At 38.6% G+C, this 26,028-nt stretch overlaps 1 protein-coding gene and 2 long non-coding RNA genes across 4 annotated transcripts in view; 2 read left to right on the top strand and 1 right to left on the bottom strand.

The window, feature by feature from the left end:
* The window catches only part of LOC121389405, a 34,648-nt gene extending 31,840 nt beyond the window's left edge, over nucleotides 1–2,808 (top strand). Inside the window, exons 2-3 of the long non-coding RNA XR_005960063.1 lie at nucleotides 839–950; nucleotides 2,594–2,808. This is a non-coding gene — a long non-coding RNA (uncharacterized LOC121389405). The remainder of the gene's footprint in view (nucleotides 1–838; nucleotides 951–2,593) is intronic.
* LOC121389404 overlaps nucleotides 1–13,602 on the bottom strand; it is a 28,538-nt gene extending 14,936 nt beyond the window's left edge. Inside the window, exon 1 of the long non-coding RNA XR_005960062.1 lies at nucleotides 13,551–13,602. This is a non-coding gene — a long non-coding RNA (uncharacterized LOC121389404). The remainder of the gene's footprint in view (nucleotides 1–13,550) is intronic.
* A 5,535-nt stretch (nucleotides 13,603–19,137) lies between these two features.
* On the top strand, nucleotides 19,138–25,500 carry LOC121388954 (3-galactosyl-N-acetylglucosaminide 4-alpha-L-fucosyltransferase FUT3-like). 2 transcript variants are annotated; one of them, XM_041520503.1, is made up of 2 exons: nucleotides 19,138–19,417; nucleotides 24,130–25,500. In XM_041520503.1, the coding sequence occupies exon 2, from the start codon at nucleotides 24,154–24,156 to the stop codon at nucleotides 25,471–25,473; it is 1,320 nt and encodes a 439-aa protein (XP_041376437.1). In that variant the 5' UTR covers nucleotides 19,138–19,417; nucleotides 24,130–24,153; the 3' UTR covers nucleotides 25,474–25,500. The 2 variants fall into 2 exon arrangements, with proteins under 2 accessions (XP_041376437.1, XP_041376438.1); XM_041520504.1 differs by lacking the exon at nucleotides 19,138–19,417 and adding an exon at nucleotides 19,628–20,067.
* Nucleotides 25,501–26,028: the final 528 nt, after the last annotated feature.

Genomic DNA, 26,028 nt, shown 5'->3' with positions numbered 1-26,028 from the left:
AACTCGTTCTGGGTTAGAGCCTGTACCGGGCGGCGAACCCTGTACCTACCAGCCTGTAGTCCGATGGCTTAACCACTGCGCCACCGAGGCCGGGTTTTTTCTCTCTCAGCGTAGAGTCCCTTCTTACATATGTATATTGTAAATGAGTCGATAAAACAGGCTAAAACACATATGTGCCCCTGAGTTGGAGTGATCAACAAGCAGAACCGTTATCTAGAGGGATTCGGCTACAGAAATATACTTTTCGTATAAATCCCTCTTCCAGGTGACACCCAACACCCGTCTACGCCCAAACTATCTCTTCCTTACAACAACAACAACAAAAGCATCTTAATACTTAAAACGTCTTCCTTTTCTTCTGGTTAGGGGAAAGAAGTCACTTCTACTTTTCCAATTCTAGATTAGAGAATACTTACTAGTCCACCTTCAAGCCTGTACTGGCCACAGATTATAGTTATCTGCCCTTTTGGTAATATATTCGCAGAACTAGCTATGATCACGTGATTGTATTTTGTTATTTTTAAGATTTTTATCTCCAGCGATAAAGAGTCTTATTAAAAAAAAAATCATTTCAACTTATGTTCGTGCTTATATCCAATTAAGGTGCAAGCAAGTTGTCCTGGACACACACCTCAGCCATCTGGGCTGTCTGTCCAGGACAGTGTGTTAGTTGTAAGTGGTTAGTGGTTAGTGAGAGAGAAGAGGGTGTAGTGGTCTTACACCTATCCATTGAGTTGTTGAAACTCGATCTGGGTGGGAGCCGGTAGTTATCTGCCCTTTTGGAAATAAATTCGCAGAACTAGCTATGGTCACGTGATTGTGTTTTGTTATTTTTAAGGTTTTCATATCAAGCGATGAAAAGTCTTATTCTAATCACTCTCGTGTGCCTCGTCTCGGCCATGGCGTTCAACTATGGAAATGGAAATGGAAATGGAAATATATTTAACAATGTAAGAAATTTATTTACATTTTCTAAATATCACTTCTAAAAATACCTCTGCACTGGCATTATTTAAAAATAATATTGAGGCGTGTAGGTTACGTATGCACATAAATAGCATGCGCGCGCGCACACACACATACACGCACGCGCGTACACAGACACGCACACACACACACATAAACATACATACTGGAACATGTACACAGGCATATGTGTGACATAGGGGTGGGCAAAATGTCAGTATCGGTTATGACTACCACGAGCCCTGATGACAGCTTGACAACGGCGACGCATGGAAGCAATCAAACGTAGTACAACACGTTGTGGAATGTTCTGCAACTCATGCTGCAGTGCCATAAGAAGTTGCGGAAGTGTTTGGGGTGGTGGATTCCTCCGGCGCACACGCTGATCCAGTGCATCCCATAGATGTTCTACTGGGTTTAAATCCGGCGAACGGGCAGGCCAAGGTAATGTTTGAACGTTGTGGTGCTGCAGAAACTCCTGACTGACAAGTGCAACATGTGGTCTGGCATTGTCATGCTGAAACATTCCACCGTTGACGTTCATGTGCGGAATGACGTGATGCTGCAGGATTTCGTCTCTATATCTGACGCCAGTCAGTGCACCTGCCACATGCACAAGAGCAGTCCTACCACCATGATGGATTCCTGTCCACACCATGACACTGCTACCACCAAAACCGTCGAGTTGTTGTACGCAGTTCGGAGCATAACGTTCCCCTCGACGTCAACAGACACGTGTGCGTCCATCAGAACGTGACAGGAGAAAACGAGACTCATCTGACAACAAAACAGTCCTCCACCTGGCACGTGTCCATCTCACCCTCGGCTGGCACCACTGCAGACGCTCCGCTAAGTGACGTGGGGTCAAAACGTTATATATATATATATATACATCATTGTGTTGATGTCGTGGGAACCACAAAAAATATCGAGTTAACCAAATAGTAAATATTTAAAACAAAGCAGAACAAAGGGAAACACACACACACACACACACACACATGCAAACACACACGCTCACACACACACACACAGGCGAGGGAAGGACAACATCAATTCACGAGTGCAAGATAAACGGTATTGCCGGTATTGCCAAGTAGCGAGTTGGGTATTGTGTTTATTACCCACAAACAATATTTATCACTTAATGGAAGATTTTCGAACGATACTGTTGTTGAAAATAAGTTTGCAAGTTGAGAATAAGAGGCAGCGTTGCGTCATAGCTGTGACGTACATATCGCTGATGACGTAAGTTAGTTGTTGACATGACTTCTACCATGGAAACTATTCTTACAATTAACCGCACTGTTTATGACGTCAAAACGTATCTATATAATATAAAACAGTAGTAGTAGCAGCAGCACTAGTAGTTGTAGTGGTAGTAGCAGCAGTGTTATAGTAGTAGTCGTAGTAGTAGTAGTAGTAGTAGCTGCAATAGCAGTCGTAGTAGCAGCAGCAACAGCAGAAATAATTATAGTAGTTATAGCAGCAGGAACAGCAGCAACGGCGGCAGCAGAAGCAGCAATAGTAGCAGTAGTAGGAGTAGGAGTAGTAGTAGCCTAACTACATCTAGTAATACATTTACAATTGTGTTGGGATTAAAAATTATACATGTATATTCTTCTAGTGCATCAGAGCTGGAGGTTTGTGTGGCGGAATAGGCGGTGGAATAGGCGGCGGAACAGGAGGTGGAATAGGGGGCGGAATAGGCGGTGGAATGGGTAGGTTCTGCTGTTCCGACACCAGGTGCAAACTGTCCTCTCGTGGAGTGTTGACTTGCCAGTACAGGTGGAGATAAAACATTTCGCTTGCACACAATAAACCAAGTTACCCAATTCACTGCACCATTTGTTTGTCGTTTTTTATAACAGCGTGAACCTGTCTGACTCAAGTGGCAATTGGTTTGGTTGGGATTATTAGGTGGGAAACCTATTGTTTTTGCTGGGGTTATTATTATTAATAGGTTCCCAAGCCAAGGCTGGGGAACCTATTGTTTTGGTTGGGATTATTATTGGGTCTCCCAAGCGTTTTCCGCTCGGAAACCTATTGTTTTTAGTGGGATTATTATTATTATTATTATTATTATTAAGCCGTCTGTTTGGTCATTTTCTCAAAACAGTTGGCCGATTTACATGAAATTTGGTGGGTAGTTTGGGGTATCGGGGTGTGTGGGGGGGGGGGGGGGGTTGATCGTATTAAAAGATTGTGTGTATTGGTTATGTGTATTGGCCTCTATCGCGAATTATGTAAATTTTTATAAAAATATATTCTTCAAACGTCTGTTTGTCATTTTGTATGAAACGTTCTAGGCCTATATAGTTGAAATTTGGTAGGATTGATTGTATTAAATAATTGTCTTTATAGGTTATGTGTATTGACCTCTATCGCGAATTTAGTATTGTGTGTCAGTTTCTATTAAATTTACAAGTGAAAACTCTTGAAATTCTAGATTTAATTCCTACTGCCTATCTATATAAAAGTGTCAACATATTGAATTAATCCGCTGCTTGCTTCTGGGGGGAATTGGGATTTCTAAGATTAAGTCACGCCCGTTTCAGACAGGGTTTTTTTTTTTTCATTTTTAAAACGCGAAAATCAGTGTCGAGAAGTTTTGAAGTTTCGACAATATTGTTTTCACCTTTGTAATCTACTCCTTAGAACGTAATAAACTGTCGATTTACATTTTTTAATTTTCGAAATTTGTCAGATAGATTTTGGAAATGAAAATTGCACATATTTGCGCAGTTTGTATCTTTAAATCTATGAAAGTGATAGAAATAAAATGTATATTTTAGGATTACTCATGTACTGCTGTATTAACGTGTAAAATATGAAACAAGTGCAATGTATTTGTTGAAATGTATTTGTTGATATGGTAAGACATTTAATGAAACTGCCTAACCAAAATAATTCTGCACGCGTGGCTACTTTTCGTACGGTCGAGAACTGGCCTCAGACGACAATTAATTTCACTATGTATTCTCATGTAGCCCCAGTGGCTGTAGCACTTTTATTAATTTCACCAGGCCATTAGCATTTCACAGGAAACATTACCTGCCTGGGCCCATTGAACACTCAAAAGGACGACATCTGTTGTCCAGCTCTTTTCCGCGTTATATCAATGTAAACAAACACACGTGGGCTAAGGGACCGAATCACACCCATTTCTCTGCATTTTACACAAATTTTGCATGACTTCAATGTGCTCTGGGGGACATTATGCAGTATCCAGTGTAAACCAAGTGCACATATTCACTAACTGCATCTTCTTACCTGTCAAACCCAGTGTAACAATCCAGTATACAAAGCAGCTCCCCAGCCATTAATCACATAACAAGAACACTATATTTTCTCGCATTAGTTTCCGTATTTTGGACAACCAAATGGGTGGATAACTCTAGTCTGATGCCAACTGTTGAACCGAGGGCAATAATAAGAGGTCAGTCAGAGATCAGTCATCAACATCAGATCTGTAACTTGTTTTAAAGAGGCATTCCTGAGTTTGCTGCATTGTAAGATGTTTCCGACTAATAAAATATTTCTACGATTAACTTACATATTAAATATATTTTCTTGTTTAGAATATCAGTGTCTATATATGCGATGTGTTTCTGGTCCTTTTTAATATTTGTAAGAAGCCCAAACTGGATTTTTCTCAAATAATTTCGTACGTAAGAAAAAAAATAAAAAAAATTAAGATATAAAATGAAATTTAACCTAGTACAAATATTAGAACGATCAGAAACACGTTTAATATACAGTCACTAATATTTAATGCAGAAATATATATTTGATATGTAATTACAATCGTTAAAACGTCTTTGTAAGTCGATAACATCTTAAAAATTGCAGCAAACTCAGGTGTGTCCCTTTAAAGGAATGGTTAACTGTTGTTGTTGTTTTTTTTGTTTTTTTTTGTTGTTGTTTTTTTGTTGGGGGGGGGGGGGGGTTGGTTTTTTAAAAGTATTATTGGTGTTTGTAAATGAAGTTCCGGGCCGATTTGACTGAAATTTGGCAGTTGGTTAGGTGATATGATGTGCGTTTGTGGGGGTTGGAATGGGTAATTATTGCTATAATTAAATAACATAAAAATATGTCTCAGTAATAGGTATCAGTGTGTGCGTGCATGTCGGTTGTGGGGGAGGATTATCGCTGTAATTAAATAACATATATCTACGAGCAATAGGTGACAGTGTGTGCGTGCATGTGGGTGAGTTTGGTCATTACTGCTATCATTAATTAACATATAACTATGTCTGAGTAATGTACAGCTATTATAGCTTGGGAATCAGTCATTACCGCTTGGGGTTATATTTGTTATTGTTGTTTGTTTGTTTGTGTTTTTAACTTGCCTTGGTTGTTTGTTTTGTGTTTTTGTTTGATGTTGCGGTTGTTTTGTGGTTTTGTGTTCGTTGATGTTGGGTTGGTTTTAACATTTTTAGTGATATCAGCAGGCCCGTGGATTTTTGTATGTACCTTTGCCTGCCTGGGGGACACATACTCTGAAAAGGACAACCCCTGTTGTCCATCTCTTTCTCCCAGGATATTGGTTTAAACAAACACTCCCTCTAAACCTGGCCGGTGTACACACAAAAAGCACTACTTTTGCATGGGCCGGAATTACCACAAACATATCTTCAATGTCAACAAGTTACACAGTTTATAAACTGCATGCTCTCCCCTGTCACTTCAGTCAAATAGTTGCCACTTCATAGCTGTCTGCCTTTAAATAATCACAGTTAAACAGCAGACTATTTGCGCGGACAAATTTCCGGACAACCAAATGGGAAGATAACTGTAATCTGAGGCCACAAGTACAAATAGGTCAACCTTCACCTTCGTCTTTATGTTGGGGCGACAAAAACCGCATGGAGTACCGCCCTGCAAGACAGTTTTATTATGGAGAAAGAAAGTGTGGAAGCGTTAAAATGTTTATCGGAACAGGCAGCTAATTTGTCGCAAACTGTGAATTCGTAAATTGTTTGGTTCACATCAGCGCGGTCAAGAAACTCTGTTTCAAAATGGCGACCGGTTAGAATCTTCGACGCAGGAAGCTTTCTCTCATAACGTGGGATTTTTCGATACACAAAGGCAGACGTCCACTCGGGTTTCGGCCCCACATCCGATATGGATAACTTTGCGTCCGAGTTGGAAAAGGAATACTTACAAGTAAAAGACTCTTTGAACAAAGTGTCGTTGCCAAACTACTTGAAAGTGTTTGATGCTAGATAAGGTATTTCTAAATGATGTCACAGATCTTTATCAGTAATTTCTAAGTGTGCACGCTATACAGAAAGAGCTTTGAAACAATTACATACATTGGACTATTATCGTGAGGAAGATAATTTTGCCAAACTGTTTACTAATCTAAGTGCTCAAATGAGCTTCCTTCGGAGTGAGTATGCAGGTCTTTTAGTAACAAGCAGGTTCGATGGGGAGACATACAGTTTGTTTAAATGTTTGGAGAAAAATTCCTCTGCTTTGTCTGGTCAGTCCTTGGACAATTTGAAAATAGCAGCTGAAATTACAGCTGCTAGACAGCGTTTTGATAACACTATTCAATACCGGCCCTACAGAGGTTCCTATCCATACGGAGGTCGCACTCGTAGTTACTTTCCAAGACGTGGTTTTTCATACGATAAGCAAATAATTAAAATATAATAAAAGCAATACTTTGTACATACAATAACATTTTACCTTTCTCAAGTCACATTAGTTTATTGTGAAAAACAGCGATAATCTTCCATGAACGCCAAGTTCCCCCCCCCCCCCCCCCCCCCCCACCCCAAAAAAAAAAAAAAAAAAACCCACACCCACCCAAGAACAACCCCAAAAACCGAACACCTAGCCGCTAAGTTGTACATGTGTTTCCGCTATATTTTGACAAACGTCATATGTTTTCGATAGTTTCACTGGCTGTGGTAACGCGGTCGGTCTAGCATCGATCCCCATCTGTAAATTACAGTGTGTGAAACAAGGAATTTCTGGGGCAGGAACAATTCGTGAGTACAACAATTATATAGACCAGTGAACTGATTTTTTTTTTTTCAAGATCAAATATTTAAAACTATACCCTCACCCTACTAAGCTTTAGTCTGTCGTCTGCTTCTTTCTATTTAACTCTGTGATTAATTAATACCACGGTAGAAAATTATTTTACATTATTTTGATTTAAGGTATATATTACAAACATTAACATAAAATGTACTCTGAAAGTTATTGTCAATATATATATATAGATAGATATATAGATATATAGATATATAGATAGATATACTAGTATATATTTTAATTATAATTATTTTGTTTTATCCCAGTACTAATGTCGCAACACCTCTTCAGTACTTTTGGCTTCTGTTTAGGCAGGGGCGGGACGTAGCCCAGTGGTAAAGCGTTCGCTTGATACGCGGTCGGTCTAGGATCGACCCCCGTCGGTGGACCCATTGGGCTATTTCTCGTTCCAGCCAGTGCTCCACAACTGGTGTAACAAAGGCCGTGATATGTGCTATCCTGTCTGTGGGATGGTGCATATAAAAGATCCCTTGCTGCTAATCGAAAAGAGTAGCCCATTTAGTGGCGATAGCGGGTTTCCTCTCTCAATATCTGTGTGATTCTTAACCATATGTCTGACGCCATATAACCGTAAATAAATTATGTTGAGTGCGTCGTTAAATAAAACATTTCCTTCTCTTTCTTCTGTTTAGAACTACGTTTTGGTATTTTGTACGATCTGTACCCGGCGTTATTTATTTAATTTTTGATTGGTTGACCTGGAAGGTTAAAGTTTACTTCCGTCCAAGATGGTCGGAGTTGCAAACCTTGTTCTTTTATGGGCCTGATGAAGTGTTTTTAATACCTGATTATATTAACGTCATAAGGTATTTTTCAAGAAGCATATGATGCAACTTAGCTGTAAAATTAATTTTGTACTTATTTTTTTTACATTTTTCTCATGTAGTTTCGTGTTTTAAAAGTTGCATTATGGGCGGGGTAACATCCTCACCTCGTCCTGACTGGGAATAAAACGCGAACCAAAACGCGTAGGATGCAGTGAATCTCCTCTAAACAATAGCCTAAACCCATGTGCCAAATTGGGCCCAAGTAAAACTGTCAAATACAAACTACAATCAAATGTAGACAAACTTATGCAATTTATAAGCACTTAGCTGGGGACGTGGGGTGCGTTTTCATCATCAAATAAGTTAAAAATTAAATACAGTAGACATCTTTCCACGAATCCAAGATGAAGAATTTACTTTTTAAAAGACATGTTAAAAACTTAACAACAAAAACATAAAATGCATGATTTGTCCAGTCACTGCGGATGTGAGATGTAAACGAACTTGGCTTCCTCGGGTCTATTGATAGACATGGGAAACTATTTTTTTCTACGGAAAACGCGAAGGCGTTCTTGTAAATATAAGCACGTGCATGATATGGTTAAAAAACAACAAAAAACGTACTACATCACACTGCTTCAACACAGAAATATTTACTCTTAAAGTTAAATTCCTGAGTTTGCTGCAATGTTTAAGATGTTATCAACTAACATACTTTTTAACGATTGTAATTAAATATCAAATATATTTTTCTGCATAAAATATTAGTGGCTATATATTAAACATGTTTCTGATCGTTCTAATATTTGTACTGAGTTAAATTTCGTTTTATTTCCTAAAATATTTTTTTTTCGTACGTACGAAATTATTGGATGACGAAATCCAGTTTGGGCTTCTTACAAATATCAAGACGACCAAAAACACATTGAATATACAGACACTGACATTCTAAACAAGAAAATATATTTAATATGTAAGTTTAATCGTAGAAATAGTTTATTAGTCGGAAACATCTTAAAATGCAACAAACTGAGGAATGTCCCTTTAATATTAATTACAAAATTTTCATCAAAGCTTAGCATATGACACATTTGTACCGGGCAACGTCCATGACTAGACGCTTATTTAGGCCCGTAGGAACGATACCTGGAGTGGGAGATGGTAACAACGTCCATGACTAGACGCTTATTTAGGCCCGTAGGAACGATACCTGGAGTGGGAGATGGTAACAACGTCCATGACTAGACGCTTATTTAGGCCCGTAGGAACGATACCTGGAGTGGTAGATGGTAACAACCTCTATGGTGGGGAGACAAGCCATATTTTAACTTTTATTTATACAGAAAGGGCCTGTTATTTCCTGACTTGTTCTGATAACAAATCAACAAGAAACTACGTGATGGCTTATCCAGCCTTTTCACGGTTTTGTCGATCGATCTTAATTTTGTTTTGTCATACACCCAAATATGGCTTGTCTCCCCACATACGAAAACAATATATTTTAGGAAATAAAATGGAATTTAACCTAGTACAAATATTAGAACGATCAGAAACACGTTTAATATACAGCCACTAATATTTTGTACAGAAAAATATATTTGATATGTAATTACAATCGTTAAAAAGTCTGTTAGTCGATAACATCTTACAAATTGCAGCAAACTCAGGAATGTCCCTTTATGTTACTATCAATATTTACAACTGGTGAGACGTATCACTTTGATATGTTCCAAGATACTTTAACCATATGGGTAATAAATGTAATATACACTACGTACATGATGTATACGCTAAGTACATGATGTATACACTACGTACGTAATTTTTTAATTTAATGAATGGTTAACGACACACATAAAAATACACATCGGCTATTGGGCGTCACAAAAGGTAAGTATATGAAAATATTATTTATATAATTATGTGAAAACCAACACTACGTACATAACGTATACTCTACACACATCAAGGATACCCATCGTACAAAACGTATAAGCTACGTATTACATAATATACTACTCAAAAGAATTTAAGGGTCAAAAATTTATAACCAAATAAGTTTCAGAGTGTATTAGATTGTTGATGTAAACTACACCAACAATTTAATTTATAAACGTCACTGTATACAAGAAAGTCACATGACATGGTGTCAAAGTTGAAGGTTGTCAAACATGGATTTTACTCATTAGAACATTCGTTTAATAGTGTGTGAATCCACCCCTGGCGCGAATACACTCGACACATCGTTGCCTCATGCTGTTGATCAGACGTGTGAAGAACTCTTGGGGAATGGCCTGCCACTCTGCCATAAGAAGTTGACCCAGATCATGAAGGTTGGCCGGAGGGGCATGGTTATAACGAACTCTCCTGCCTAATTCGTCCCAGGCGTGCTCTATTGGGGCCAAGTCAGGCGAATATGCTGGCCAATCCATCCTGGCGATACCTTGTTGTCTGAGAAAGTCCGTTACCACCCTGGCGCGGTGGGGTCTGGCATTGTCATCCTGCAGAACTGCCCCGCCGCCAATCTGCTGAAGGCCTGGGAGAACCAACGGCCGGATAATCTCATTCAGATAGGGGATTCCATTCAGATTGCCATCCACCACATAGAGGGGGATCCTGTGGTGGATAGAGATGCCGCCCCACACCATGATGCTGCCACCACCGAACCGGTGACGTTGTCTAACGTTAACGTCAGCGAAGCGCTCCCCAGGACGTCTGTAGACACGAACCCGACCGTCGTTGAACTGGAGACTAAACCTGGACTCATCAGTGAACATCACTCGACCCCACTGAACACGTTGCCACCGCAGATGAAGTGTGCACCAGTGACGTCTGGCCGTTCTGTGATGTAGCGGTCCTCTCTATTTGTAGTGCTTCGGGGTCTTCCCGAACGTGGACGATTTCGAACAGAATTCGTTGCTTGGTACCGTTGCCACAGTCGGCCAACGACACTCTGACTGACACCAAGTCTCAGAGTAACATTTCTTTGCGTATTGCCATCCTGAAGCCAAGCAATAGCCCTTCCTCGATCTTCGATAGTCAGTTGAAGTCGTACCATTGTCGAATTTGGAGTGTGCACTGTACACGAACGCAAGCTCCAATTATACGGAAATTCAGCATTGGGAACATGGAATACACGTGCAAAGCGTGCAAATGAAGCGCTTTGTGAAAAAGCAAGTTATGGGCACTTAGCAGACCTTTCGCTTTCGCCCTAATTTACGTGCAAATGTAAGCATGTTTTCGCCATTAGAACTAGTCGACAGTGTCAATGACAGTGGATTTTAATTCATTTATGGGTTGCTTAGACCCACTTTCGTCAAAATGGAACAATACCATGCGTGACATTATGGTCTAGCTAATATAATTGACATTCAGAAAATAATGTCGAAAATATCGTCTGACCCTTAAATTCTTTTGAATAGTATATATACAAATAAGTACTGTTAACAATAACAGTTTATTTATTTATTAAATAATGCAACCGTTGTAGCTAAAATATTATATTCTTTACGGATCAATCCGTGTTCTTTCTGTACTGTTATTTCCAACGAACACACGTGTTTTGTTTCATGTCTTGACAGTTAATGCAGTATTCTCGAATCTTGAAAGTTGTGACTATTTCGGTACACACAAAGTAATTCTTGTCACGACACTAATGACTAGTCAATTCAGCGTTGATTCTTTACCGGACATGATTTTGTTTCAACTACGGTAGACCATTCACCTTACTCGAATTTTCCGATATGTGTACCTTTGTGTATAACTATTTCTACACACATGAAGAAGAAGAATGATTATTTTAACGACGCACAATACTACTTTTTATTTCGGTTACATGGCGTCGGAATTCCGGTTAAGGACCACATTGGCTACTATTTCTGATTAACAGCAAGGGTTCTTTTATATGCACCATCCCACTGATAGGATAGTGCATACCATGGACCTTGTTACTCCACTTGTGGAGCACTGGCTGTAACGAGAAAAAGCCCACATAGCCCAAAGGGCCCACCGACGGGAATGGATCCTAGACCGACCGCGCATCAAGCGATCGCTTTACCGCTGGGCTACGTCCTGCCCATAGTCATTTATGACGTCATATTAAGAAAGGTGTATCTGTATTGTGTATCCTTTGCACTTTATAAACTAACACTATTTGGTATCTAACAGGATTATTTCGACATTTAGTCAGGTGTCCGGAGATAAAGGAAAGAAACTCGCAGCCTTTGATGCGCACACACACACGCACGCACGCACGCACACACACACACACACACGCCCCACCCCAAAACAACAAGGGTCGTACTCTTTGAAACTGAATGGCGCAAAAGGTAAGCAGTGCAGCACGATGAATAGTTGCACCAAGCCATCGGACTAGAGGCTGGTATGTACAGGGTTCGCAGCCCGGTACCGGCTCCAAACCAGAGCGAGTTCTAAAGGACTCAGTGGGTAGTAGTTCATAAAAATAAACTCGAATGTAAATGCACATTGAGTTTATAAGCCCGGCGCCATTTTCCATTAGCAGATACAGAGCTGTTCCGAGTAATTTTGCTCGGAACGGAATTGTGGTCGAAATAGCGACTGACACCACGCTGACACCACCCTGACACCACCTTTTCCCACCCTAATCGTGTAGTGTGATCTTTTTCGGGCATATGCAGACTAATAAATACTTACTTTGAAACGATCTTCACTTTGAATTAAAGGAAAAACGACCGACTGTATGACTTGGGTTTAAAACGCGCGGTGCATTATGGGAGGAAAATGAAACTCGGAACAATCTTGTATGTGGAAAAAGGATCGGTGAAGTCATTTCTCGTTCCATAATGAATAAAACAAAAACCATAAAACTAAAAATTAATTAAAGTTAATAAAATAAAATTAAATTTAAGTTAATAAAGAAAAATAAATTAACATTTATTAATTAATAGAAATGAAATAAAAATTAATTAAAGTTAATAAAATAAAATAAAATAAAATAAAATAAATGAGATTAAAGTAAAATAAAATAACATTTATTAATTAATAGAACACACACACACACACACACACATACACACATATATATATACATACATATATATATATATATATATATATATATATATATATATATATATATATATATATATATATATATATATTGCTTTTTTTTTTTGTTGTTTTTTGGGTTCATAAATGTGCATTTACATTAGAGTTTATTTTTATGAACTACGTGGGTAGGTGCAAGACCACTGCACCTTGTTTTTTCTCACTAACCAACTTACAAACTAACCCACTGTCCTGGACAGATAGCTGAGGTGTGTGCACAGGACAGCGTGCTTGAACATTAATTGGGTATAAGCACGAAAGTAAGTGGAAATAAAAATGAAATGCACCAAATCAGTTCATTATGTTGTCAATAATACGGGACGTGGGGTGGAGCAAAAGGTCCACCTGTATATAACGTCCATCATAAATCCCGCCCATTGCATTTTCTTCTTTATTTTACCTGTATATGCGGCCAGTGGCCTTTTTTTCAAACCAACATGAATAGTTAAACCTGCTATAACCGTCACGAAATTACAATGATTATTATTTTTCCAAAATGGACAGCTGAAGTTGCAAATAACGATCACATGATATATGCATGTATTCACCTGTCCGTGTCACAATATAAAGTTATTGTTTTACTTAAGTTCTAACAAAACAGGTACATCATTAATCATGCTTGCAAGGCGACTTGTTATTGGTTGAAGAAAGACTTACATTGAACTTACTTATACAGCGAAAATCCCCCAAGACCGGAAGTGTACCTCTGTAAACCGGAAATCTCTCTAAACTGAACACCGGACGAATATGTGTTCATTTAGTGTAAATTGTACCTCTAAAAACCGGACGTTCAAACCGTTATCAATCATTACGGCGCCACTAATTGATCTGAATATCACTTCGTCCGGATTATCTGCACCCTAGTACCCAACCCTCAACCGAAAATCCCATGGGCGACAATGTTAACGTATGAGCACACTGATTTATTAATCATCGGCAATTTTGACATATAGTCTTAGAGAAAAAAACGGCTATATATTTCCATTAGTAGACAGGGATCTTTTATATGCACCATCCCACAGGCAGTATACCACATACCATTACCACGGCCTTTGATATACCAGTCGTGGTGCACTGGCTGGAACGAGAAGTAGCCCAATAGGCCCACCGACAGGGATCGATCCCAAACCGAACGCGCATCACGTTTTGTGCAAAAAAATCCAGAATTGTGATTTTTACATTTTTAAGAACAAATACTTTTAATACTTATAAATGATAGATTGTAAAATAAATTTAACAATATGTTGCGTCAGTAGTCTGTTAGTCCCCCTCTCCTATCTATACACTGGGTAATGCGCCGCGGCATGCTGTCCATTAACTGGTTTATATAACTCTGCTCCAGACTCGTCAATGTTTCCACGAATGTTGTTCTCCAGTCACCGATTTGTTGCTGAAGTTTTTCAACATGGTTTTTCATGATCTGCCAGACATTTTCTACAGAGTTTAAATCGGGTGAACGAGCTGACCATTATAGTACGGTGTCACGGGGATCCTATAATACCCGTAACTGAATAAAACACGATTATCCAAATATCTCTCCTAACTGTATATCTATTAGATCTCTCTGTTTCGGGCAGTTCAAAACCCGAGTGGTTCGTCTAGGTATGATCAGAGATAAAATCTTATATAAATATGTGTAATATAGCACGTTTAGTTCACTAGAAAACACAACAAAACACAATACACTTTGGAATCTGTATTAACCTTAAGCTGACAAATATAATTGCCGCAGTTAATTAATTAACAACAACAATAATAATAACAACCCAGAACTAATCACTTAATTAGTTAATCACTAGGTGTCTAGTTTACACAATATTCTAATCACTTCACCGTGACACAACACCCACACGGGTGATAATTGAGAAATGCTTCCAGGGGAACTTAATTAATAAAGGAATTACAACTCTATTCCTAACTGGTTAATTTTTAATTAACCCTTAACTACTCATTCAGTAACCTTGTAATACAGACTTAATACTGGTACCTATCACAATAAAGACAATAACCTACAGTTTACCTAGGTCCTCTAGGATGACCGGCTAAGCTTTATATTACCAAATACTCGTATAAAATATTAGACAGTGAAGCCTACAATTTACTTCGTCAGATTACCGGAAACACTGTCTAAAGAATATTGGTATAATACAGTATTAAAATATTTAAAGTCACATCAATCACATCAAGGTTATACAACAGAGCAGAAAATATATAATTACCAAGTCCAGTCGGACTAACGTTCCCCGGAGCCTTCCTATGTTTCTCCCCGATAAATCTAAAACCCTAGCTATTTATTATAAAATCCCAGACTGGTCCGGAGACAGTACGCGCGACCGAATCTTATCATGTGAATTTCCACCACTCCCAGAGTCGATATATTTTCTTAGATGACCAGACATGCTGACGCCACCCGCTCGGAAAACAAGGTCGTAAAACAGAACTCGCGGAGGTATTACGTAACTACTGGCCACATGGCCTCCACATCTGGTCCGGGTGTGTATTAGAGGGTGCGGTCGCGCGCAGGTATTACGTAACAAAGTGCCCACCTCGTACAAGTGCATATTGGGACTGCACACGGCCCTCTAAAACAATTAATATCGCCACAGGCGAAAAGAAATTAAAAGCATGTTCCGTCACATACGGTCACGTGATGCCGCTCAAACCAGTCACGGGTGTATGCGGGGTGTGGCCTTGCATTATCCTGCTGTAGAAAGAAAGGAAAGTCATTTGTCATAATGGCTGAGTTTAACAATCCGTCCTCTAAAAGTTCACAATATTTCCATTAACCAAAACTAGGGGAGACAATCCCAACTTCCTTATGCCTCCCCATACAGTAACAGCTGGTGAGAATTTTGGGACCATTTTCTGACAATGTCGAAATTTAGCGCACCTTTTTCGTGTACATCGGTAAAACTGGAACCTACTTTAGTCCGTAAATATCACGTTATAGTCACGATGGGCGGTGCACCAGTCCTCTCTTTTCCGTTTATGCTCATCTGTCATGAGCGGTATCGTTTGTGGTACACATTTAAAATATTCACTTCTGGCTAATGTTCGACTAATAGTCCATTTAGACACATAGGCCGATCCTCTTCTCGCACATTCATCGGCAATTAAATTGTTGTGCTGACCAATTCGGATGATTAGCGGCCAACTGTGCGGCACGGCACGTCTGCTGTCGTTAACGTCAAATATTCTCTTGCGTCCAGATCCCGAGCGTCGTAACTCGCTCTTCCCTTTGATATAAATCGAGGAGACGTTTTCTATTTTCTATCTCAGACATCGTTGTGACCAAAATGTATGTCGTCTGCTCAAAGCATCATCACGTGACATATAGTAGCAACAAGGGAAGTCACTTAAGAATTGAACGTGAATTTTTTTTAGTTTCATGCTAGTATGAAACGCAAAACCGCTTTACACACTGTATGAATGGCGTAGCGCGTTAGCGCTACGCCATTCATACTAAAGTGTGTAAAGCGGTTTTGCGTTTCATACTAGCATGAAACTCAAAAATATTCACGTTCAATTCTTATAATTCCAAACACATAACCATGTCATTAATGTAAACCTCTTTAAAATAAAAAGTGAACTCTATTTTCCAACTATTTACTATTTTATTAACACGAAATTCATACTCAACATTAGCGGAATCCCTATGGTGGTTTCGGCTTTTTCCGTCAATAGCCGAATGAGAGAATGACAATGTTACAATCATTAATACAATTCATATTAATTTTTTGCATTAAATATCAATACCAACTAGAAACATTTTGAATTCACTAGAAACATATAACGTAAGTAATTTTAATAACTTTTAACCTGTAATAAAAATGTCTGAAGCGATCTATTTTGTATGGTATAATTTATGTGAAGCGGTTGGTGTATGAATATTTAACTACGAACTGTTGATGGGCGCCATTTTTTGATTACTGTTCAGATTTACCAATTACGACGTTGAAATTACAGTTATAAAATGTTTGAGTGCGTGAAAATTCCATGTGTTGATAGATTTGACATAGAGAAAGTGGTTTCAATGTTTCCGGAAATGGATGAAACAGGTGTGTCGCGAGTTTCTGTGTTTACTGGCCTTGTAATTGTGGAAGTGGCAACACAGGATGGTTTTGGCATGTGTGACTTCAAGTGGTGCGACACAAGGAAGTATGTCGATCTCGCCCTGGCGAAGTCGCCCCGGGTGAGTTCGCCAGGACTTATTTTCATCGTTAGGCGAAGTTATCATACATATTAGACTTGCTAGAAGACATATATTACAACATATATTATAGTATATATCTACTGTCATTATCAGCATGTTTTTGTGCCACTTATACCACTTATACTACTATTTTTGTGTTGGGACACGCTGTGGCGAGATCGCCATATTTACTTCCGTGTTGCATGTCTGTTTAGCGAAGTCGCCAGTACATTATAACTCAACAATATTCAAGTTACAAGCTGTTTTATGTTTACTTCATTAAGTAAATACATGTGCAGTAGTCATGTTTTGATTTTCTTGTTGTAAAATGTAATACATTGGTAGTTTACATTTCTGACAATTTCACTTGCAAGCCGGGGCGAGATCGCCAGGATTTTTCTTGTTTAAGTTTACAGTTTATTATAATAAATACACGTAAAGTACACATTTATGGTTTGTTTTCATCATGTAATGTAACATTTTTTAAGTTTACATTTCTTATTATTTCACTTTTTCAGGCTGTGGTGAGATCGCCAGGATTTTCTCAGTGTAGCATTTTTATTGATTGACTGATTAACTGTTCACCATTACCCCCGATTACAGTGTGCACAGTATTCACTGTCATAACGGAACTCACAAAACATGCCTTGTTCTATTAATTACACTGCTGTTTTATTCAGTTAACGTGCAGGCTAAGACATTCAAGTATTGGGAGGAGTACGAACGTGGTGAGAGAAGTGCAGCCAGACTTCTCCGTGCTTGCTCCCGCTTGGTGTCTCCGGTATAATGTATCATAAATGTACCTCGTCGGTTCAGTGCATACTTTAGTATTTAGTATATATCAAATAATCGTTAAAATGTAAACTTAAACAAGAAAAATCCTGGCGATTTCGCCCCGGCTTACAAGTGAAATCGTCAGAAGTGTATGATAACTTCGCCTAAGGATGAAAATAAGTCCTGGCGAACTCGCCCGGGGCGAGATCGACACGGGGCGAGATCGCCAGGCTCCGACACGAGTATTCGTGACATTTGACAGTGCCATGCTGATGTTTCGTTTTTGGAAAGTGGAACATTCTCTGTTGTAGCTTCGAATTGAAGCATCGTTCCTGTGTCCCGACATGTACATGATATACCTAGTTTCAAAACCCGAGTCGTTTAAAGATTGGATCGCAGTGGCTATGTGTTGTGTACGTCATACTACAATGCCGTTGAATGCGCGTTACTGCTATTGGTTGGCATGAACTGACTGAATTTTGTTTTTGAAATCGCTTTTGTAAAAGACCAAATTCCATTGGAATTATACACTTTTTTTGGATCGACAAAATAGATTTTTAGCTGTGGGATTTTGAATTCACTATAAACATGTAACGTCTGAAGCGACCTATTTTGTATGGTATAATTTATATGTGAAGATTTTTAGATGTTTACAAGTTTGACAGCAGACGATTACTGTTTGATGTCTAAAAATAGAATCTCAAGGCTATTCCTCGGGGATTCCTTTGTTGACATAATTCATAAAGTAGTTCCGGCTATATAGCCAAAAATAGTGCTAAACTGAGATTCATGGTGCTATGAATGCCAGTTTTTATCATCACGTGATACGAATTTGACCAATCCAAGGGTTTATAATAAAGGGATTTTTAGAGATTGGAATTATTCGTAAATATCCTATTAAAGTATGTAATATTAATTTATTGCATTTTTTATAATTCTGGATTTTTTTTTACACATTATGATATATGTATATAAACACCAAAAAACAAGACTTAAATATATTTAGGGGGAGGGGGGTCGGTTCCCCTGGTTCTCACAGCCTCCATGGATTAGCCTCTAAACTACATGCCGTTTAGCTCGAACACTTTTAATATGGCAAGAACGGTCTGCCGTAGAATTGTGAGAAACGGTATCTGGGTATGAAACACAGGTATAATAATATTGACGTAACACATATTACAAGTTCTCGATTGTACGGATACGAGATAGGTCTTTCTCAAAACGTGACGAGAAGAATACTATAAAGATTTGTCACGGCAGTGACATTTTGGCTAACTTGTTCTTTCGGATGACTACGCCCAAACCGACGAAATTGGAAATGTAATTTCATGTTGACCAGAACTATTAGCTTCGTTGACGTTCTAAACAACGTTGGCCTATTGGCTATTTTGGAGCGATATTGTTATAGTCACCCTAGTAGAGTGAACACTTCTATTGTTGTATAGTACATCGCCTGAGCAACGAGGCTACTGAAGCCTATATTACAGTGTGAATAAAGGACAATATTCGATTCACCAGTAGATGCGAGTCGGCTGACCGTCGGAAAGTCTGTAGAAAGGTATTTGAAGCGTTTTGTTTGTTTTTTAAGTGTTATTTCACTAACTAAACAGATATCAGTGTGTGTGTGTGTGTGTGTGTGTGTGTGTGTGTGTGTGTTGCGTGCGTGTGTACGTGCTAGCGTACGTGTGTGTGTTGCGTGTGTGTGTGCGTGTAAGTGTGTGTGTGTCCGTTTGTTGGTTGATGTATGTTCGTTTAGTTTCACCATATCGCTGGGTGAGTGCAAGAATGTTGTACATACAAAATTCCCATTTTGAGAAAACGAGCATTAAAAAATAATATCGCTGGGTCAGTGCAAAAATGTAGTATCTACAAAATGTTGATAAATAAGGTCTTAATTTTCACAATGTAATGGACCCTATATGTTCCAGAGCAAAAATGTTGTATGTTCATATAACAGGTCTGGTCGCTTAATTTGAAGTCAGCTAAACTGTTGTAAATGTGTTGTAGTTGACTCGGAGCGAAAGTGTTGTAAGTGTTATATCAGTGTATGCTGCTTCAGATTTTGGAGGAAACTATCAAAAGAAGAATACAAAAAGTCATGGCTTCCGCGATTATTTTATTATTTTTTAATGCTCGTTTTCTCAAAATGGGAATTTTGTATATACAACATTCTTGCACTCACCCAGCGATATGTGAAGCTTGTTTTGGGTATTTATTTATTTATTTATTTATTTATTAATTGTTTTATTCTTTCAACAGAAGCAATTTATAGTAATTCCAATACATTATTCAATTGTTTTAACTCTTGTATATTTTACACGCAAAAATTAAGCAATTCAATATTGTTGGGCTTTATTGTTGTTTTTTGTGTTTTTTGTGTTGTTGGTTTTTGTGTGGGGTGTTTTTTTTTTTTTTGGGGGGGGGGGTTGTGGATTTTTTTTGCACACACCCCCCTCTTTCCCCTCCCCTTATAAATTATCTTTCTATCTATGTAGATTTATTTTCTCAATTGAATATCGTAGTCACATGTACGTGTAGAAACACAAGGCGTGTGTGCGTGAAGATGAGGTTTGGTGGTCGAACCCCATCTCTGTAAAGCGAATTTTTTTTTTTATAAATATGTTTCCGGAGAATCATGACTCGACCCAGATGTGCCTGAATAGACCGAACACGTCATTTTAATAAACTGAACAGGAACGGTACAAAAAAAGTAAAGTTTGTTTTATTTAACGACGCCACTAGAGTACATTGATTCTTTTTATCTTATCATCGGCTATTGGACGTCAAACATATGGTCATTCTGACACTGTTTTTTAGAGGAAACCCGCTGTCGCCACAAAGGCTACTCTTTTACGACAGGCAGCAAGGGATCTTTTATTTGCGCTTCCCACAGGCAGGATAACACAAACCATGGCCTTTATTGAACCAGTTATGGATCACTGGTCGGTGCAAGTGGTTTACACCTACCCAAGACAGAAATTGAAAGGATAATGTAACAATGACTTCCGAATCACACCAGCAGTCAGAGAGGTGCGAAAAGAACTCATACCATATTTAACTGCTGTAAAGGAAACTGGAGAAAAAGGTGTCCATGAGAAAGGACACACTGTGTATAAATAGAAAGTTGTTTACGCTGGCGGAGTTAGAAAACGATAAACAGGGACTCGGCCGCTCATCGTATAAAACTAATGTAAATAGTGTTCCTTCCGTTCCAAGCATAAGAGAAATTCTAAAACATAAACTACGTATTGTGTCATGGAATATTGAAAGACTGAGTGCAAATAAGTTACACATAATCAAATATTTAATATTCTGATCAGATATGAGTCCACACATAAAAATAACATAAGTATGTGTATGAGTTCATATATAATATATGTACATGTATATGCAGGTATATATATGGGTATGCTAAAGTTACAAAAACTACCAACTGATGTTGAAAAGCTAATTGTATGAACTACAATAATACATGTAGGTAGGTACAGTTATGCATTATCATTCGAATGTTGTAGCTTAACACAGTTTACATGTACACATTTTAAACAATATAATACTTGCGTAAAAGGAAACTAATTATTATTAATATTATAGCCGACAGCACAATATATCTTGTCTACATTGCAATGAGTAAGTAGTACAATTATATGCGTCTACGTATACATACATATAGCACATGCTTGTGGTTACTATCCTGGCCAACATTGAATATTCATGTTAATAACTAATGAAACGTATATATGTATATATTTATATGTGCATAGGGGCCATTCAAATATTACGTGACGCGTAGGGGGGGGGGGGGGGGGTAAGTCCAAGCGTTATGTGGCGTTACAACGTGTGGGGGTGTATTGAACAACGTTACGTAACACAATTTTGTTTTCTCTTAAATGTGCCATACCATCACAATAATATATAGTGTAGATTTTTTGAGGTAAATGTAAACCCAAAACAATTATAAATCAAGCTGAAATGCTATAATACACCAGACATTTTAAAATGGCGCTAGTGAAAACCCGCGGGTTTTTTTTTCGCCATCGTACAGCAATACGTCACTTTAATGACGTCATCGTAGTACACATGGGTAAAAATAAACATTGCCACGTTGCTTTTCTGTGTGTTGGGGGGGGGGGGCTATCTCCGAGCGTTACGTAATATTTTGGGGGGTGTATCGACTAGCGTTACAAGGGGGTGGGTGGGTGTCTAATTTTGACAAAAATAGCGTTACGTAATATTTGAATGGCCCCTTATTACCATATGTGACACACTCTTCAAAAAGTTGGGGAACCTGAAATATTAATGTTAATATCAACTATTAGACCGAACATACGTTTTGACCACAGACATCCTAGTAAAGAACGTTCAGGTCTGTTTATCAGCACACCGAAACACATTCCATGTGCATCACGTGCGTGTCATTCTCGATTTTGACAATTTACAGGAAGGTCGATTAATCACTGTGGAACATTATTTCTGTTAATCTTTTTCATTCTGTTGATCATACAGTTGTTACTGTTTTGTTTTTAGTCATTTTTATTGTTTGAATTTGCGATTTACTGATAAAAAACCGTCAACTTTCAAATTTCAATTCTGACCCTAATCGTCCTTCAAGATCTTTGGTGGTCATAAAACCTACTGTAATATTGAACTACCGGTTGTAATGTTTGCTCAATTAATTAACTATGATCATATAACCATTCCCCACAGCTAATATACCTTACAATTTTGGCAATTGTAAATTCTTATTAGAGTTCCCTTACTTTTTTTGAAGAGCATAATACAATATTTTTATTCCTAATATATGATATTGACGATACCGAAAAACACGAGGGTAATAAACTCTTTATCATATAATCTCAAGCTTAATACAAACTGTTTTTGTAAAAGTATACGCAACTTTAATTCCAGTCACCCATTACGCGATATTCAAATGATGTAAGAATATGTGGTGCGCTGTTTTTTTGAATGGGAAAGACGTCAAACTCGAATGACGTCATTTTGGATGTCCTTACATCAAAATAAACTAGTGTATAACGTTTTTGTTTTTTTGTTTTCTAAACGCTGGACAGCTTTCAGTGTAAAATGGCTATTGAAATGTTTTTATTTGATGACTATGAATGCATACGTCAATTATGGAGTGCCACCATAGTGCACTTCCTTAAATGTCAATAAACCTAGTGTCGTGACCTCCATTATTTTACATCTAATATATACTTTGAATGCATTTTCTTGTTTAGAACATCAGTGTCTTGATATCCAGTATCGTTAAAAAGTTTCTGTTAGTCGATAGCATTCTTTGGTTTATTTTTTTTATAAATAGTCCAACGCACTTTACTTTGGTGCCCGATCAATTGCTCAAATCACCTTAAAACCTTTTAGGCCGAGCAGTCAAAAACTTTTGGTTTTAAATTCTTAGTCCGGACATGTGTAGAAGTGTAGAATGTCGTTAGGATTTTAGGACTTAGGTCTTTGACCGACCACTAATTTTTTTATTCCAACTTCCGCCCACCTCAAACGTACCCCTCCCCCCCCCCCCCCCCTTCCTGGCCCGGACTTAGTCACTGGCGAAAGTCAGAGATTAAGCCCGTGACAGGCGTGCGTGAAACCTTCGTGGTATATACGCACGTGTAAAACTTTTACTCACTCACTGTTAGTCGATAGCATCTTAAAAATTGCAGCAAACTCATGAATGTCCCTTTAAATTGTCCTTATGCCTTCTTAAAGCAATAAAGAACTTGAACTAGAAATGTCCGGTAGTTACGACTGTCACAGGCGCGGTACACAATATAAAGCAATTGTCAAACCAGTTCTATAAATTTCGTGTGGCACGCAAGTGTGATATTTTATTATCACTCAACTGCACCTACGCATTGGCTGCCACGCAGTGAATACTACGGGTGGCCGTTAGACACCATCTATCATGCATTTACATACCGATTGGTGAAAACGGTTTTCGTTATTTATGAAAACACACATATAACACACATATGTGATACCGATTTCAAGATATATGATTGGCTGCTACTAGATGATGATCCGGACGGCACAGCCATACTAGCGAACAACAATAAAGTTTTGTTTTGTCTAACGACACAACTAGAGCACATTGATTTTTTAATCATCGGCTATTCGATGTCAAACAGAGAAACAGAGGAAGGAGAGAGTAACCGATCTACTGTACCTAATTTTTTTGTTTTGTTCCAGGAAACAGCTTTTAGTCATAATACACGTAACACACTTCTTATTGTTCTTACCTTTATTTTCTTTCAGAAGTTTAACCTGTTGGACTCAACAATGGGAAGAGTGAAGCTGAGGTGCGTTTTTCGCAGTGTCGTACTGGTTGCCTTCATACTTACACTTCTTTGTCTTCAAACGTTTCTACCTTTTTCACCTACCTTAACAGTTCGACAAATGATTAAACATATGAACGTGTTCGTCATATTAAGCAATTCCGAACAAACGACAAGGAGAAACAATTTGGAACAAACGACAAGGGGAAGCAATTTGGAACAAACGACAAGGGGAAACTATTTGGAACAAACGACAAGAGCCAATACCCATCAACACGAAGACACAACTGCCAGAAGTTCCGTGGCTCTAAACAACAAGGACAAAATAATACTGTGGTACGTTAAAACCAGATACCAGCCTCTAATGCCACATATGGTGGCGTTACAACACTGCCCGGAAATGAAATGCAGGATGACCTCTAACCGGAAGTATTTAAATCAAAGCTCCGCAGTCGTGTTTGCGGCGCAGCTGATTCGTGAGAAACACCCACCACTGAAACATCCGGGTCAGGTGTGGATATTTCACAACCACGAATCTCCGTTAGATGGGTGGTCATCGCTCCCAACCTTCAGACTGCCGCAGTGGAAAGGAAAGTTTAACTGGACGATGGACTACAGGAACGAAGCAGACATTCTTTCACCTTACGGAATTTTGAAAAAACTACCTCAACCGAGAAAGCGAAACTACAGCGATATTGTCTCGAAGAAGAAGGGTCTAGTCTCCTGGATGGTAAGCAACTGTAACACCGAAGGAAAGAGAGAGCTGTATGTTAAGAAAATGAAGAAATACTTCCCGGTGACAGTGCTAGGTGGATGTGGCGGGAAACGATGCGGCAGACTCCACGACGACGAGTGTTTGTCGGAAATCAACAAACACAAGTTTTACCTGGCGTTCGAAAACGGTTTCTGTCCGGACTACATAACGGAGAAATTCTATCTGTTTTATTCCGTTGATGTGGTTCCTGTTGTTCGAGGAGGTGGGAACTATTCTAGAGATCTTCCTGAAGGAACGTACGTCAACACGGCCGATTTCAAATCAGTTGCCGACCTGACCAAGTATCTCAATTATCTGGACAAAAACGACGATAAATATATCGAGTATCTCAGACGTAAAGATCAATATGAGTCTATATACGAAGCTTATAAGATGAGCAATAAGAAAGGGAATCTATTTTATGTACACTATCACTATGAACATACGCCATTCTGTGATGTGTGCAGAAGACTGTGGAACACTGACAATTACACAAAAACGTACAGTGATATAGGGGCGTGGTTTGATAGTGGTCGGTGTTATAAGCCCACTGATATACACCAACTCTAACAACGTAGACATATAGTAGTTTTAATATTTTAAATGTTTTTGTTTTTTCCCCCAGATTTTGTTTCTTCTCGTGAACGCGACTAGAAACAACTTTTTACACATATCCATTGGTGAGAACAGCATTCATTATTTAGGATAGCACTATCGGGGCGGGACGTAGCCCAGTGGCAATGTGCCCGCTTGATGCGCAATCGGTCTACGATCAATCCTCGTCGGTGGACCCATTGGGCTATTTCTCGTTCCAGCCACTGCACCACAACAGGAATATCAAAGGGTCGTTGTGGTATGTGCTATCCTGTCTGAGCGATGGTGCATATAAAAGATCTTTTTTTACTAATGGAAAAATGTAGTGGGTTTCCTCTATAAAACTGTCAAAATTACCAAATGTTTGACATCCAATAGCCGATGGTTAATAAATGAATGTGCTCTAGTGGTGTCGTTAAACAAAACAAACTTTAACTTTATAACATCACTCACAAATAACACATACGTGTGATATCGATTTAAAGACATACGATTGGCTGCTCCTGGGATATGTCCCGGTTACCATAACAC

This window comes from Gigantopelta aegis, chromosome 14 (assembly GCF_016097555.1).
Source record: "Gigantopelta aegis isolate Gae_Host chromosome 14, Gae_host_genome, whole genome shotgun sequence".
NCBI lineage: Eukaryota > Metazoa > Mollusca > Gastropoda > Neomphalida > Peltospiridae > Gigantopelta > Gigantopelta aegis.
Note: the sequence above shows the minus strand (reverse complement) of the source record. Positions and strands in the feature narration are given on the sequence as shown.

What these genes read in the sequence shown, in the direction of transcription:
- LOC121388954 (XM_041520503.1), top strand. Translation starts at nt 24,154, where the DNA reads ATGGGAAGAGTGAAGCTGAGGTGCGTTTTTCGCAGTGTCGTACTGGTT.